The sequence below is a fragment of the Pogoniulus pusillus genome, chromosome 21 (assembly GCF_015220805.1).
Source record: "Pogoniulus pusillus isolate bPogPus1 chromosome 21, bPogPus1.pri, whole genome shotgun sequence".
NCBI classification, from domain to species: domain Eukaryota; kingdom Metazoa; phylum Chordata; class Aves; order Piciformes; family Lybiidae; genus Pogoniulus; species Pogoniulus pusillus.
In genome coordinates this window covers 342,203-359,508 of record NC_087284.1, presented here as the reverse complement: position 1 = coordinate 359,508, position 17,306 = coordinate 342,203, and the positions used below count along the sequence as shown (strand labels likewise).

Sequence of the window (17,306 nt, the reverse complement as noted above, 5' to 3'; positions counted from 1 at the left end):
TGTTTCCCTACCTGGCCCTGCAGCACAGCTGTGGGGAGGAGGCGGGAGACAATGGTGTTGGCAGTCACACTCACAGACAAAGGAACTTCAGAAACCAGGCAGACAAACCACATGGTGAGAGATTTCCCCTTAAAAACAGAAAAATGCAACCCTCAAATTGCAGGCTGGTCTCACAACTTTGGGGGTCTGACTCATGATTCATCTGCTTAGCCTGCCTCAGGCACTCCAAAATAAAATCCACTGATATGGACAGGTCAAGTAAAGCTGGGATGAGTTTCTTACAAAAACAGGTTCATACCTTCCATGTGATATTTCACCGGCAGAGTCCAGCGCCGGACTGGTCTGCCTTTGTGGGAAATAACATTACATGCTCCTAGGAGAAACCTCCTCTAGAAAGACAAACAATCTTTTCCAATGCCACTTTGGATTATTGGTGACAATTTACTGTTTTGGGCATATGTACATTTCCCCCCCACTTTTTGGTAACGATGGAAAACTTTATTATGGTTAAAAGGTACATGAAGGGGCCTGGTTGAAATTAGTTTCATATTGCATCCTCAGTAATGTAACATTAGATCAGCATCCCAAGGAAAACAAGAAATCCTTACCTTTTGTTCCCAGTTTTGGGAACATGCAGCACCATAATTGCTCTGGCTTGGCCTCTGTGCAGTCTGTTAGCACCAGGAAAATCACTCCGCAAGTGAGGTACTTTGTCTTGCTGGAGACCATGCCCACCTAGGAACAGCTCTTCTGACTCAATTATAAGGAGAAAAAAAAAAAAAAAAGAAGGGGGAAGGGGAACCACAGACTGCCCCCAAGTCCTTTCTCTGCTTGCCCAAATACTTACGCTCACCAAGTTGGGACTTGTTCTAGAACGGGGACTAAAATCCCCACTCTTGCCACTGTGAAAAGAAGGTGTGCCCATTTGAGATGGATTTCTAGCTCAGACATAAAAAAGTGCAACAGGGAAACTTAGAAGTGGAAGCTCTGAGTGGAGAGGTGAACCTTCTAGGGGTAGGCCACAGCATAGAATACAATGACAACAATAGATAAGTTAATATAATTTCATTGGAGCATCAAGAGCTCTATGTCTGGAAGCACAGCTTGGACTTTCTCCCTCCTTGCTTCTGCTGTGTCCACTGTTATCTTTCCCTGCTGCTATTTTGGCTGCTGCTGCTGCTTTGCTACTTCATTGCCGCTTGACATCTTCCCCAACTTCCTTAAGGTTATTCTATATTTTTGTAGTAATTTATTCTTCTTACACTATTCTATTTAGTTTAGACTGTAAAAAAAAAAAACCCTTAAAAAATCTTTTTTTTCTCTGCCTTTCCGAAATTCTGAGTTGTGGTGAATTTACTTTACTGGGGGAGGGATCCGCTCCAGCCCAGCACAGAGGGGCGAGCCGTGAGTCTGTGCTGATCACAGCATCTCAGAGCCATTCAGGTTGGAAAAGAACTCTGAGATCATCAAGTCCAACCTTCTACCCAACACCTCCATAACCACCTGATCCTTTCTTCACCTTCCCCAGCAGTGAGGCCATCTTAAGATGGGAGATCTTTGTGCATAGTTTACATCTGAGCATTGATCTAGTTTAAAAGCAAATGAAAAAGGAAAGGGTAAGTGGTGCCTTTCACCCCTTGCAAAACGAGCTGATGGGAGTCTCACCTTCCTCCTAACCACCTCCCACAGCCACATGCTGGTCTCTGGTTGTGTGCTGAGCTCCTTAGAGGCTCTCACCCCACCCAGGGCAGGCTGCTGCTGGGCAGAAGGAAGAGGAGACCTGAGGAGCTCTGCTGAGGACAGCAGAAGATCCATTTGGCAGGACAGAGGGAGGCTGGGGCACAACCTGCCTGCTCCAGACAGGGCTCTGTGTGCAGGCCTGGCCCCAGTTTCAGATGTAAGGCTTCTGCTTGACAACAGGAGCTCTGCTGTGCTGGGTCACTTGTTGGGAATTTTATTAGCCTAAAATGGTCCCCATTGCATTCCAAGCACGGTATACAACACAAGATCTACTCTTTGCAGATAGTGCCTAATGATTTAGAATGTGCAAATGCTATAGAATGACCCGTGGCCCCTCCACCCCCGGCTGCCTGCCTGAGCTGCCCTCTTCTGTTTATGCAGGGCCTAATAGTAAGATCCTTGTTGAAGCACTTGGGCACTGGAGCAGCATCAGGAACTTTTTCCTTTCATGTGTTCCCTTGGGGATAGCAGGCAGTACAGCTACAGGTAGGCAGGAAGGTGTAATAGAGGTACATATAAATAAATGTTTTACATTTAGCAGCTGAATTCTAACTCCCTCTTGTGTTAAGTGTTTGTTGGAGATATGTCTGGTTACAGCAAGAATGCTATCTAATAATCTGCACCTTTATGCACTGAGAACAAAACCAGAAGGGTAAAGCTGAAGAGCTGCTTTCCCTGCCACTCTCTCAACCGTGTATGGGTTAAAGCGTGACATAAAAGTCCTGCATGGATGACCGCGAGCAAGCCACCTGACTGCTCCCATATTCCATGACTTTTCTGGTTCATAAAGATCTTTGGGGCAGGGACAGTCACTCACGTTGTGTCTGCACAGCACCACAGAGGTCAGGGCTCAGGACCTCACTGCAGGCTCATATTTACAAATCTAGGTAAACAGCAATACGAAGAGCAGACATTCTGCCTGCTCAGGATGCAGCTGCTGCAAAGCATGAACCCATTCCTTAAGTCCAGCATCTTCTTGACCACTTTGATGAGAGGACAGGATGAATAAAACATGCTACTCATTACTTGTAAATGTCATTTGCATAAAACATATTGCTATGTACTTTACTACATTTTCCTGTTATGCAAGCCCACCTTTATGTGGTAAGATTTATTGCGAGCTAAGATTTATTGACTTATTTCAGCATGGAAATGACTATTAAGATTGACCTGTCAGCAGTTTTTAATTTAATTGCTCTTTGATCCTTCAGCCCTGAACATATTTGCATTCTCAACTAAGCATCTCTTGGCAAGACTCGTAGAATATGGCAGGAGCAGCAGCTGAGATGTAGAGTTCCAAGGAAACCCACGAGTGTTTCTATTTGTGGGTGTGTCCTGCTGTGGACTGCAGTTTTTCACTCTTTCTTTATCCTTATAAGTGGGCTTTTAGGTGGCAACAATATTGCTCTTCATTGTCTAACCTTTTTAATCCTTCTCTGGGCACAGAGTAGGTGGGAATTCAAAGGAACAATTTCCAATCTGAAATCAAAACAAGATACATCTAAATCTGCCCATATTCTGTGTGGGGGTGCAGAGCCTTCATCCACAAGGCAGATCAAACTTCTGGCCACTCCAGAATGCAACGTGTCTTAGCTAGCTCCATAAAATAAAAGACTGTGAAGACAGATGATTGCCATGGTATTTAAACAGAAAAACACTAAGCAGTATGCTTTGCTGTGGAGAAAACCCACACTAATATACGCCCCAGTGCAAAACTGACAGCTTGAAAAATAGGTAGGATGATCAGAATTAGAAATGTGAATGAGGAATTCGGATTGCCAGCTCCAGGAATGAAGGGCCTGCTCTGATCCCAAGTCTGAACTCGGAAAAATTCTCTCTAATGGTAGATACACAGGGTAAAAGTAGCAATCTTTAACTTGTATAGCTGAGCTTAGATCATTTGTACAAACCTGGCCCCAGCAGCAGCAAAGAAGTAATTTTATGCATCACAGAACTGTCACTAAATTATTCATTAACACATAAAAATAAAACACTTTGCACTTCTGCAGCACTGGCGATCCCAAAACTGTCTCTGACAGTCCCTTCCATAAGATAGGAAGTTTGGAACATTGGCCCTGTGGCTGCTGAATGAGGGGCAGGCACTGTGCAGGCAGCCAAACCACTGCTCTGCTCACAGTGTCTGCTGGTTCGGGAGCGCATATGTCAGTGTTAGTCAGTACGGCTGACTAAAGGACTGAGCGCTGGCTTGGATCAGAAAAGGGTCTGCAGTGTTGGATAGTTGAGTCTGCTCTTGAGCGCAAGGACCAATTCTGTAGCTATTTCAGCAGATAGCTGCAGTCTCAGGGCCTCTTCCAAAGTACAGTTGTGTCAGTTGTTTTGGTGTCCTATGCTTCCCAAGGTGTGTATGTCACCTGTGCTGCGAAGGGAGGGCTGCACCTCTTTGAGATACACCTGCCTCACCCCTGGGTTTTGTTAGAGGGCAGACATCCATTTCCCCCTTAGAATCACAGAATCAGTCAGGGCTGGAAGGGACCACAAGGATCAGCCAGTTCCAAGCCTCCTGCCATAGGCAGGGACACCTCACACTAGATCAGGCTGGCCAAAGCCTCATCCAGTCTGGCCTTAAAATCCTCCAGGGATGAGGCACCTCCCTGGGCAACCCCTTCAGGCTCTCATCACCCTCACAGTGAAGAACTCCTTCCTAACATCTAATCTGAATCTGCCCATTTCCAGCTTTGCTCCATTCCCCCCAGTCCTATCACTACCTGACAGCCTAAAGAGTCCCTCCCCAGCTTTCTTGTAGGCCCCCTTAAGGTACTGAAAGGCCACAACAAGGTCACCTGGGAGCCTTCTCCTCTCCAGACTAAACAGCCTCAACTCCCTTAGTCTCTCCTCACAGCAGAGCAGCTCCAGCTCTCTGAGCATTCTCATAGCTCTTCTCTGGACACCTTCCAGCACATCCATATCTCTCTTGTAATAGAGGCTCCAGAACTGGATGCAGTACTCCAGGTGAGGTCTCAGCAGTGCAGAGCAGAGGGGCAGGATCACTTCTCCCACCCTGCTGCCCACACTGCTCTTGCTGCAGCCCAGGCTCTGGTTGCTCTCTGGGCTGCCAAAGCACACTGATGGCTCATGTTGAGTTTCTTGTCCATCAGCTCCCCCAAGTTCCTCTCCTCAGTGCTGCTCTCAAGCCAGTCACTGCCCAGCCTACATTGGTGCTTGAGATTGCCTTGACCCAGGTGCAGGACCTGGCACTTGGTCTTGCAGAACCTCCTGAGGTTGGCTTGTGCCCACCTCTGCAGCCTGTCCAGGTCCCTCTGGATGGATCCCTTCTCTCCAGCCTGTCTGCTGCACCACACAGCTTGGTGCCATCAGCAAACTTGCTGAGGCTGCACTCAGTGCCTCTGTCCATGGCACCCACAAAGATTTTGAACAAGACTGGTCCCAGGACTGATCCCTGAGGGACTCCACTTGCCACTGGCCCCCACTTGGACATGGACCCATTGACAGCCATTTCTTTACCTCTGTTTTAAGGGAATGGAACTGCACAGGCTACCAGGTGCTGTAGTTGTGCAAAGGCTGCATCATGAATCACTTCTACTCAATAGCATTCACCTGTGGCAACTTTGCTCATCACTGTAGCGAAAGCACTCAGTTTACCATCTCAAGTACTGGCTAGAGCAAGCCACATTTTGGTTTATTGCAAGGCACCAAGCAAAAAAACAAGGGACACAATCAATTAGTAGCGTCAACCAAACCAGAACCCTCAAGTTGTGACCTGTTTCTCTGTGCCAAGCACTATGAGGGACAGATCCCAGTGCCTCTGATAGCAACTCCTCTACTGAATGCATGGAATGGGACAAAGGAAACCCCTGCATATTTGCACTGTGGTTGCTTTGTTCCTGGTGCAGTAAATACAGGTTACAATGTAGAAGACAGTGATGCTCTACAGTCCTGTTCTTTCAATAAGGTTTCCTTTCCAGCTCCTGAATTGCAAACTGTACAGTGGTGTCTGTGCAAGAATAATGTCCTCTTTCAATCTGATGTTCAATTGCCACACCACTATGCTTTTTTCAGGGGAAAACCTTTAGGGATGTCAGAAAAGAGATGTGTCATGTATATGTTTTTATCAGTCTATAGACAAAAAAAGAGTGAAGTAAAAAAGCCAAAGAAATTGGCTGAAGACAGCATTTTCTGGAGCTGGATTTGACATTGCTTCCAGGAGAGCCTGTATCAAAACTTAGTCCCTGACTTTCTGAAACTTCTTATTTTACAGAACAAAAAATGCTACTGCTAAAAATGGAAAAGGATCCCATGGAAAAGATGGTTTTAAAAATATTTCTGACTTACAGAAAAGATGCAGGAAACTCTGCCTGTGTGCACACTCCTGTACACCTAAAGTGAGTCACCAGAAGGAACAGCCAATGGAAGTGAACTTGCTCTTCAAGTACTTAAGTGTGAAAAACACAGTATCCCTGTTCCACATGTCTATTTTATCTCTCTTTTTAACAAGTCATCAATATTGCAACAAATAAAAGCCCAGAACAACAAAACAACCAAAACAAATTAAATAACTAGAACAAAAAAATCCTCAGTGTATAGACTAACTTAGGAGAAGATTACTTTTGTATCTGGTGCAATATCATGTAGCCTGTTAGTACTTAACCAGATTATATTTGTTTAATAAGTGCTTAATAAACTTCAGTAACAGTAAGAAACAAACAACAGTATATTTTGACTCTGAGAAAGGTTCATCCATCTTAGCATATTTTAATGAACAACCCTGGGAATTTGACTACATAGAAACTTTCTCTGGCCAAATGAAGACATCAGCAACAAATCAAACTCCACACTCTACGCAGCAAAAAAAAAAAAAACAACCCCAAGAAAATCAGATCAGAACAACCTTGCATCAAAACCAAGTAAACATTACTCAAAAATAATTTTATCTTTAAAAAAGGAACTCTGTCATCCCAAAGGTATTTTCTGCAAGTGGGGAAATGGAATCATTATGACAGCTACAGGAGGGGTGTTCAACAGCAACCAATGAAATAAGAACAGGGATAGTCTCGTAAATCTTAACAGAAGTCTCTGAGGCAAAGCACATTCGTACATATAATGTACAGGATTAGAGATGAGTAGGAAAACAGTACACACAAACACTCTAAATACATAAGGCTTGCTAATAAACTCTTGTAGAAGGCATCTATGTTTCATATCACATCAACAAAGAACAAATCTATGAACATCTCATCCAGACAAACAGACTCAGATCAAGATTTGTACAGATCTCTCCATTCAAATTAAACCATGTACTCAACACCAAGCAGCACCAAAGAACAGAGCTGCTGCTTTGTATTCTGGAGAGATTAGAGGGAAAACATTGCAAACAATCTTGGAGTGGCATTTTCCATTGTTTCATGATGCACCTCTCGTTCACTTCCTTTTTTCCTGCATTGTGATGAAGTGGCAATTTTTGGCTGTGGTAAAAGCAGCACAAAAGGTGCAAATCACTTGTCTGAACAGAGGAAGTTGAATCCTGCCATGTTTGAAACTCTGTAGATTGATGTGCACGACAAAAGATCTTTTGGTCCAATATTTTGCAAGTTAGCAGGCTGACTGTGCAAGAAAAAGTTAAGTCATATGAATCACAGAATGTGACGGACTGGAAGGGACCTTGAAAGATCACCTGGTCCAGCTCTCCATGCCAAAGCAGGAGCACCCAGAGCAGATCACACTGGAATGCATCCAGACAGCTCTTGACTATCTCCATGTCAAACAGCTTATGACAACAAGCAATAGTATAGTTTAAAATTAAATACCTAACAGCTGATTGATAGTATGAAGTCAGTAAAAATTAAAGAGAAAAAAAAGGTTTAAAAAAGCAGATGAAAAAGGGAAGACCTACAAACTTTGAGACATGAGAGTAGATCTTTCTAAATCCTGAACATTGACTTCTATCCATACAAGGAATAAAGATACCAAATCCAGATTACAGGATCAGAGGATGTGAGGGGTTGGAAGGGACACAAACAGATCATCCTGCCACAGCAGGACCATACAATCTGGCTCAGGTCACACAGGAACACATCCAGACAGGCCTGGAAAGGCTTCAAGAGAAGGAGACTTCACAACCTCTCTGGGCAGCCTGTGCCAGGCTCTGGGACCCTTCCAGTCAGTAAGTACCCCCTTGTGTTGAGCTGGAACCTCCTGTGCTGCAGCTTCCATCCATTGCTGCTTGTCCTGTCCCAGGGAGCAAGTGAGCAGAGCCTGTCCCCCTCTCCTGGCCCCCAGCCCTCAGATATTTATACACATTGATTAAATCTCCTCTGTCTTCTCCAGACTAAACAGCCCCAGGTCCCTCAGCCTCTCCTCATCAGGCAGTGCTCCAGTCCCCTCAGCATCCTCCTAGCCTTCTGCTGGACTCTCCCTGCCCCTCTTCAACTGGGGAGCCCAAAACTGAAGGCAGTACTCAAGATGAGGTCTCAGCAGGGTAGGGTAGAAGTGGAGAAGAACCTTCCTTGATCTGCTGGACACACTCTTCTTAATGCAACCCAGGACCCCCTTGGCCTTCTATTCAATTTCTCCAGTGATGCTATTTTTCACCTCATTTCAATATGTTACTGAAAATGATCATACAAATGAGAAGATGAATCTGGCACACATCAGACTCTGTCTTGTGGTTGAACTGAGGTAAGAGCACATAGGGAAAGTCTATTTCTCAGATCTGAGTGATAGGAGAAATTCGCTGGGAAAAAGGGGAGCTCCCTGTCCTTTGCTCAGTCCTGCAAAAAAGAGACTAGCTACAGATGTCCATCTTTAAGCACTCTGAAAAGATATCTCAGGACTAACCTTAGTGGCATATGCACCTCTAGACAGACTGTGTCAGCACTAGCAAACAGTATAGACCAATGAGAGCAGCTACACAAATGAAAACATTTGGTGTCGAGGACATGATGTCTTTACCAGATACCTTTCAAGGGTTTTCTGGATGAGATCCAGCCTGATTCCACAGACTGAATGACAGTTTGTGCTAGAGCATGTCTCCTGAATTAATTTCATCCAATAGGAATCCAGTTTCCTAGTCTTGAAGGAGGGTAAACGAAGGGATGAGGAGGTGTAGACCTTAAAAAGTGCCTGTCTGATAAGCACTAAACCACTGATGCATGATTACTTCCCAAATGAAGACTACTAAAAGCATTAATAGAAGTTGTATGGAATGGTCCTACCTATGAGCAGACTTTGTTATAAATGGCTTTATAGTAAAATTTCCATTAACATAAGGTTACATTAAGCTGCTTCCAGGATTTCAACTGCATTAAGAGCATAGACAACTCCCATCAGCAAGAAAAAGGAATGAACACCTGGTCTAGCTTCCTACTGTAGGCAGCTGAACTACCCCTCTGTTTTTACCTTCAACTGTGATGCAGTCAGAAGGACTTTTGTAAGTTTTCTGCTATTACAGTGAAGCTGACATCTCATACTGCAGTTGTCCTTAACAGGTTCTGATCCATGAGTACTTTATACTCAGAAGTTTATCCATGAATATGTATTTTATAAACCTTCATTCTATATGGTGCCAGCACTCAAACCCAGAACCTCTGCACTACAAAAGCCTGGACAAGCTTATTATCTGATAATTCAGGTTTGGATTTCTTAGACAGGAAAGTCAGTACCTGTGAATCTATTACAGGAAAGGAGTGGTAGTAAGGGTGGGCTACAGATTCAGGGCTTTCAGGCAAGACCAAGAACAAGGAGACTTACAAAGAGTCTTACAGCGCCTAATCAAGGAAGCTGTATTTGCTGCTGGTGGGACCTTACAGCATTGAAACTTACAGGTGACAGAATACTTTCCTGTGATGGTATTTTGGATGTGTTAATACTTCTGATCTAAAGCACACTGAGACTTTAAGGCAAAAGAAGGCTAGTAAGTCAATAAAGGCGATCTTATCTATCCTAGGGTGTGACAGAGCATCGGTTCTGAATGCATTTGCTTCCCCAATGAGGAAATGGATCATTATCAGTACAGCATTATTAAAAAAAAAGTATATAACTCTGACATCTTGATTCTAGTGGGTGATTTCTACAGTGTTCCCACAGTTCTGAGCCCTTGCCTGGCTTGAGACATTTTGCACTGACCTGAGGATACTGAACACAGTACTGTGATTTGCTTAGGTCCATCTATAGTCCTTCTTTTCATCCTGTAAATGTAAAGCATTGGGCTGAAAGAGTCTTTCAAAGCCAGGTCAGGTTTTGACTTAGTTTTTATTTGTGGCACTAGTAGACATTGGTATCTTACAATACATAATATATAGACACATTGAGTGCAGCTGGCTAAAGATTCGTGCACTTCCAACATTACATAGCTAGACAGTCAAAATTTCAGCTCCAAGAAAAAAAGAGTCTGCTGTTATTCTGGCCCAGGATTACAAAAACGGAAATGTACAAACTTCCTCTTATTCAGTTTCATTACAATATAGGAAATGTGGGGGGGGAAAAAGCATTTCCGTGTGTCCTTTTTAAGTTAATCAACTTAATTAAATATTTTCAATATATGTACAACAACTACCAAAGTAGTTAACATTTGAAAGAGATGCTGCTATAAATAATTGTGAGACAACGTACAACAGCCACAGAAATTGGGAACAAAGGACCAGCTTTTGCATGACCTGAACAGGACATGACAGAAGTCCTGGTTACTGATATAAACCAACTTCACTTCATTTTGCAGTGCAGGAATGAATTCTGTATCTTGGACCTCTGCCCAGCGCTCCCAATCTTATATATAACCTTCACAGTCTTTTGCAAATAAAGCTACTTTAAGGTGCCTCAACATTTGTAAAGTGCCATAAATGCTACTAGGGTTCAGTATATCTCTGCCTGTTAGCATTCTATACATCATATTCCCTTAACTTTTTGATAGACACTGTCTCACGTTCACTTTTGATTACTGCCTTTCTCTGACGTTCACCAGAAAGAGATTCTCATTTTTAAAAAATGACTCCAGCATATGACAATTCTTTAGAAAGTACCAGCATTTTTTTTCCTTTTGATTGTTTTCAAGGAATCTTTATTCTGGGTTTCACTTCAGTTGCTTACAGCCCTTTCCCAAATCAAAGAAGAAGCCAGTAAATCATTTGAAATAGCTACATGTTTTTAACAACCTGCAATGAGGATTGCTTTTCAGATAGCTAGCAAAGTCTTGTAATTATGCCCACAAACACAATTAAGTATTAACACAGGACTGCACAGTGTTTGTACCCTTATTAACTTGCCAACAAGAATAGCTTATTGGCAACCTTAAATATTCAGAGGCAAAACGCAATTCCTTGGCACAAAAGCTTTACTTACGAGCAGCCTATTTCCCCCTTACAATCATTATGAAGGAACACACAGAAAATTAACTACAACTGATTTTGGCTTATAGGCAAGAGAAGAAACTATACTTCTTTGATGTTTTTTTGCCACTTTGGACCATGAATGATGATTATGTGTGCACATAGAGTTAGACTTTCCAATTTCTTTATACATTCAAACGAGCAGCGGGACCTATAATAAAGAAAAGCACATGATCATTCAAGGTACATTTAAACCTGTGACTCTTGGCATTGTTAGCCAAACATAGGATCACAGAATCAGTCAGGCTTGGAAGGGACCACAAGGATCATCTAGTTCCAACCCCCCCTGCCATAGGCAGGGACACCCTACCCTAGATCAGCCTGGCCAGAGCCCCATCCAGCCTGTCCTTTATACACCTCCAGGGACGAGCCTCAATCACCTTCCTGGGCAACCCATTCCAGGCTCTTACCACTCTCATGGTGAAGAACATCCTCCTCACATCCAGCCTGAACCTTCTCATCTCCAGCTTCGCCCAATTCACCCTAGTCCTGTCACTGATGTCCTGAAAAGTCCTTCCCCAGCTTTTTTGTAGGTCTGCTTCAGATACTGAAAGGCCACAGTCTCCTGTGGGGCTGTTTTCAAGCTTAGTCTCTTCATCAGCTCCTTGAGATTACTTAAAGCTTATTTGCTTTTTCCAGCTCTAGTAGTAGTTGATCTAACGAAAGGTGCTGCCATTCCCTAAACCTTAGGCATTACAGTTAGCAATGACATGATTACTGCAAGGGAGGTGATGCGTTCTTCTGGGAACTTCCTTTGTTTTGTGAAATGAACAGCAACCCAGGCTGCGAGTACACAAAAGCCAACAGTCAAAATCTGATCAGGAGCTGTTAGCTGTCCTAGGTCAGAAAAATGAGTTGATGAGGTACTTTGCTTCCTAACTGAATACAGGAAACTCCCAAAGACTCTGATTCAGAACAATACTGAAACAAAAGCTTATCATCCTTCCTAGTTCTCAGGTCATCCAAACATACATTTAATTTTAGGTAGGTATGGTAGGATGCTTTTCCAAAATCAAAGTTACTGAGCACTTATGCTATTGGAAAGATGTACATTAAGGTCACCACCAATGCCAAACAGGAATAATATATTTAATCAGGTCTAAATTTTCCATTTGGGCCCTGGCAACCATGGCAGAAGATTTACTCTTGAGGAAAACCAGAGGTCAAGGTATACATTATTAGCAAGAAAAAGAGCTCAAATTAAATTTTATATTTCAATTCAAACAGAGTAACAGCATACAAATGAGTGCCTCTCACTGTGCATAGGGACAAGAATCACTTTAAGGCTCATTTGACTACCTGAGTATCAAGCTTGGGCAACCATTTGGTGTGGTCTCCTACCACATTTCCAGCATATGAAAGCCAGTAGCAGCTGTGGCCTTGTCTGCAATCTCTGTCATTGCACTCACTAACACAGATGATAAGAAACAGTATTTCTTCATTCACAATTATGTACCTCTGATCATGTGAGAAGAATAGTCCACTGCTTGATGTAAAGGTAGGGAACTAGGCCATGCTTCCTAGAAGGCACTTAATGTGCATAACTTGCTGGCGTGCAGTAATTACCTTCCCTGGCTCCTCTGACTGCCAACAGAATGATACACTGCACATATCAATAGTTAATGTGATTGTGTCGATGCTGGACACTGGCATGAACACTTGTGGGTGCTGTGTAATGAAGTGTTGGAGAGCACTCCAAATCCCTTCTGCCCCCCTGCTCTATCTTGGGGCGTCTGAATGGGTTGGAGAAGAGGGCGCAAAAAACTGCTTTCCCACCACCCCCACAGGCGTGAAGGGGAACAGCCAAAAGCACCTTTCTCCACCCATCTACTGACCCATGTGGAAGCCTGTGCTGGGAATCAGGCTGCTGGTTAGCTGGGTGCTTTGCACCCAGTACAAAATGGCAAATGGACATCTTGTCTAGAAAAGCATAAATAGAGCAAAGGAGAAGGTTCCAGTTGCCTGCCTGACAGAGCATCCGACAGGACAGGTTCCTACCTTGACAGAGCTCCTGCCATGACAGAGTTCCCATTTTCATTGGACCATCCCTGCTTTTGGAGCTCCCACCTTTTGCACGGCTCTCAGTTTTGCACTGTCCCAGCTTTTGGGGCTCCCACCTTTTGCATGGCTCTCAGTTTTGCACTGTCCCAGCTTTTGGGGCTCCCACCTTTTGCATGGCTCTCAGTTTTGCACTGTCCCTGCTTTTGGAGCTCCCACCTTTTGCACGGCTCTCAGTTTTGCACTGTCCCAGCTTTTGGAGCTCCCACCTTTTGCATGGCTCTCAGTTTTGCACTGTCCCAGCTTTTGGAGCTCCCACCTTTTGCATGGCTCTCAGTTTTGCACTGTCCCAGCTTTTGGAGCTCCCACCTTTTGCATGGCTCTCAGTTTTGCACTGTCCCAGCTTTTGGGGCTCCCACCTTTTGCATGGCTCTCAGTTTTGCACTGTCCCTGCTTTTGGAGCTCCCACCTTTTGCATGGCTCTCAGTTTTGCACTGTCCCAGCTTTTGGGGCTCCCACCTTTTGCATGGCTCTCAGTTTTGCACGGCTCTCAGTTTTGCACTATCCCAGCTTTTGGGGCTCCCACCTTTTGCACGGCTCTCAGTTTTGCACTGTCCCAGCTTTTGGAGCTCCCACCTTTTGCATGGCTCTCAGTTTTGCACTGTCCCTGCTTTTGGAGCTCCCACCTTTTGCATGGCTCTCAGTTTTGCACTGGCCTTTCTTTTGGGGCTCCCACCTTTTGCATGGCTCTCAGTTTTTGCACTGTCCCTGATTTTAGATGGCTCCTACCTTTTGCACAGCTCTCAGGTTTTGCACCATCCCTGCTTTTGGATGGCTCCTTCCTTTTGCATGGCTCTTGGGTTTTGCACCATCCCTGCTTTTGGACAGTTCTCCCCACTTCTGCATCATTCTGTGCAAATTTGCAAGCTTGGCAAGTCCTGGAGTCCATCTGAGAGAGCTTGCCGGTGGCACTGGGAGCCGGCTACTCTTGGACCATAATGCAGCTGCCTTCCTGGTTGCTATCATGGCTGGGAAGATGCTAATAGTTCGTCTCTCCCCTGCCACTGTTGAGACAGTATCGTTCCACGATCATCCCACTCATGGATCATCGCACACCTCTGACTTTCCACCCGCCTTGGACTTTCGCTGTCTGGATCCACAACTAGATACTGTTTGCAGCGTCAGAAGGCAGCCGAGCCACAGAGAAATCCAGCAAGGGATCATCCCTGAATACCTATCTCACCTCCCTGAGTAAAGCCTGCTGCTCCCTTAGTTCTCTGCTCAGCCTGATTGATAGTGGGGTAAAGCTGTGTTTGTAGCTTAGCTTTCTCCATTTTCTGACTTCCTAAATCTCTACAATTGCCCATAGCATCCTGTGAAGATTTTTCCCGATTGAATTGATCCTGTAAATAAACCTAAACTAGTTCTGTATATAGTTACAGAGTGAGGTTTTCAGGAAAAGTAAAATAATTCTATTTTTATAATTCCTGCCTTGGCCACATTAATTCCCTGCCCCTATGACATGAAGACAAATTAATATTTAAAATGGCAGTGAGCAAACAGCAGAGGCTGCTTACATGCAGGTCACGTCTTTATTGGGAAGTGTGTGAAGTCTGTAGAATCTCTCTTGCATGTGCCTGGAGAAGAGGAGGCTCAGGGGTGATCTTGTTGCTCTCTTCAACTACCTGAAGGGAGGCTGTAGCCAGGTGGGGTTGGGCTCTTCTGCCAAGCAGATAGCAACAGAAGAAGGGGACACAGTCCCAAGTTACACCAGGGGAGGTCTAGGCTGGATGTTTGGAAGAAGTTCTTCCCGGAGAGAGTGATTGGCATTGGAATGGGCTGCCCAGGGAGGTGGTGGAGTCACCATCCCTGGAAGTGTTCAAAAAAAGACTGAATGGGGCACTTAATTGACTGGACAGGGCTGGGTGATAGGGTGCTAGGTTGGACTGGATGATCTTGGAGCTCTCTTCCAACCTGGTAGAGTCTATGATTCTATGGTTCTAAAATGTAGTCTATGGCGATCGGTTTACGCTAAGCAAAAGCTCGGTTTTCAGCTGTGCAACTTGTATTCCCCACCTTGTGCATACCCATTTACCTGCAATCTTTCTACCAAATCCCTGGGTACAACTCTGCATAAAATGAGTAGATGGCATATAAGTTAAGGCAATGTTTATAGCTTCTCTTTGTTGGGTAAGATTTACAACCCTGTGTGGACTTGTGCTGCAACTATACCTACAGCTAGACATCTAACAGGTTATTTGCATGTGTAGTTACATTTCTTTTCCATAGATAGGCATGGCAAATCCCAAGGCAAGTTACACAGACACAAAAATACACATGCAAGGATATGCAGAGTTTCAGACACCTAGCTAGGCTGGTCTTCATTTTCTGAGATAGAAAATTAAAACTAGACATAAAGACATCAAGAATGCGAAACTGCAAGAAAGCTTGTTTGAAACAATCTAAGGAAAACAATGTCTCACTTTTCACAACAGAAGCTCAAGTGGTACAGCTGTAAGACTTGAATTTCTCTCACCAGAATTAGCCAATATTTGCTCTCAGATCTGCTGTTTATTTCCTAGATCAGCTGATTCTCCTTTGTATGGGAGGCATATTGCGTGGCTGGGAATTGGGCTCCTTGATAGCGAGATATATCCAGACGCTCCAGCTCATTACTTGATGTCATCTCCCTGACTTGCTGTTGTACTTTGGATGTGCTAAATACCTGCCAGGATCCTCAACAGACCCTTTTGAGAACTGAAGAAAAAGATCACCTCCTGCACACTGTAAGAACTTCCCCAGTTTAGTAAATTCACCCGTTTTCAGTAACACGTCTGTGTCTCCATTCTCTTTGGGTAGGATCTGTAGTCCAACCACTTTCTGGCAGGTCTGAACACACTGCACTGGGGAAGAACCATTTTACTAAGTAAGCCACACTGGGCTTGGCATCCACAAGAATTTGCCTTCAGGAGTCTGTGGACATCAGTAGTGTGCAACAAACCAGAAGACATATCTTCAAAACAAAGTATCATTTATTTGCCAAAGCAAGCACAGAAATGGACTGAAAAACAGACAGGAGACCTATGCACATACTGTCTTACCTATGCTTGCCATTTTCCTAAGTACCTATTTTCTGCTCTGGTTTGTGTTGGCTGACCCAATTACAGCCTGTGTGATGCAGACGCTGACTCTCAGCAAGGCAAGCTCAACCTGCAACAAATTCTCTCTTTTCACTACTGCTGTCCTTCACAACAGTTCACAGGAGCAGAGGATGTCAGGGTTGGAAGGGACACAAACAGATCATCCAGTCCAGCCCCCCTGCCAGAGCAGGACCATACAAAATAGCTCAGGTCACACAGGAACACATCCAGACAGGCCTTGAATGGCTCCAGAGAAGGAGACTCCACAACCTCTCTGGGCAGCCTGTGCCAGTGCTCTGGGACCCTTCCAGTCAAGAAGTTCCCCCTTGTGTTGAGCTGGAACCTCCTGTGCTGCAGCTTCCATCCATTGCTGCTTGTCCTATCCCAGGGAGCAGTGAGCAGAGCCTGGCCCACCCCTCCTGACCTCCAGCCCTCAGATATTGATAAACATTGATTAAATCTCCTCTGTCTTCTCTTCTTCAGACTAAACAGCCCCAGGTCCCATAGCCTCTCTAGATCAGGCAGTGCTCCACTCCCCTGATCATCCTTGTATCTCTCCACTGGACTCTCTCCAACAGATGTCTGTCCTTCTTCAACTGGGGAGCCCAAAACTGAAGGCAGTACTCAAGGTGAGGTCTCACCAGGGCAGAGGGGGAGAAGAACCTCTCCTCTCTTCCTGCACAGTGGATCTTAACCCTTAAGGTTCATCAATTTAGCAAAGAGATGTGGAATCAGGGAAGATGGAGTTGCCTTTTCACACAAACTAATAGAGCTAATGTTTGTTCTGATGCTCCTTATCTAGGCAATTGACTGCTTTTTGCATTCAGTTCCCCTGACAGCCACATCTGATCTACTTTCATGGCAAATAATCCATCATAAATAAGCACAAAGTGATTCATACATAAGTAAGGGGCAACGGACAAGAGGCAATGGGTGGAAGCTGAGGCATAAAAGTCTCATTTAAACATAAGAAGGAATTTTTTCCCTGTGAGGGTGACAGAACCCTGGAACCGGCTGCCCAGGGGGGCTGTGGAGTCTCCCTCTGGAGATATTCAAAACCCACCTGGAT

At 44.5% G+C, this 17,306-nt stretch overlaps 1 protein-coding gene across 3 annotated transcripts in view; it reads right to left on the bottom strand.

Annotated features, from left to right (window-relative positions):
• Positions 1–9,947: 9,947 nt before the first annotated feature.
• The window catches only part of COBL (cordon-bleu WH2 repeat protein), a 237,006-nt gene continuing 229,647 nt past the window's right edge, over positions 9,948–17,306 (bottom strand). For all 3 annotated transcript variants that reach the window (XM_064160737.1, XM_064160736.1, XM_064160739.1), the window contains exon 16: positions 9,948–11,250. In XM_064160737.1, coding sequence (XP_064016807.1) covers positions 11,233–11,250 — 18 coding nt within the window. In that variant the 3' untranslated portion in view covers positions 9,948–11,232. The remainder of the gene's footprint in view (positions 11,251–17,306) is intronic.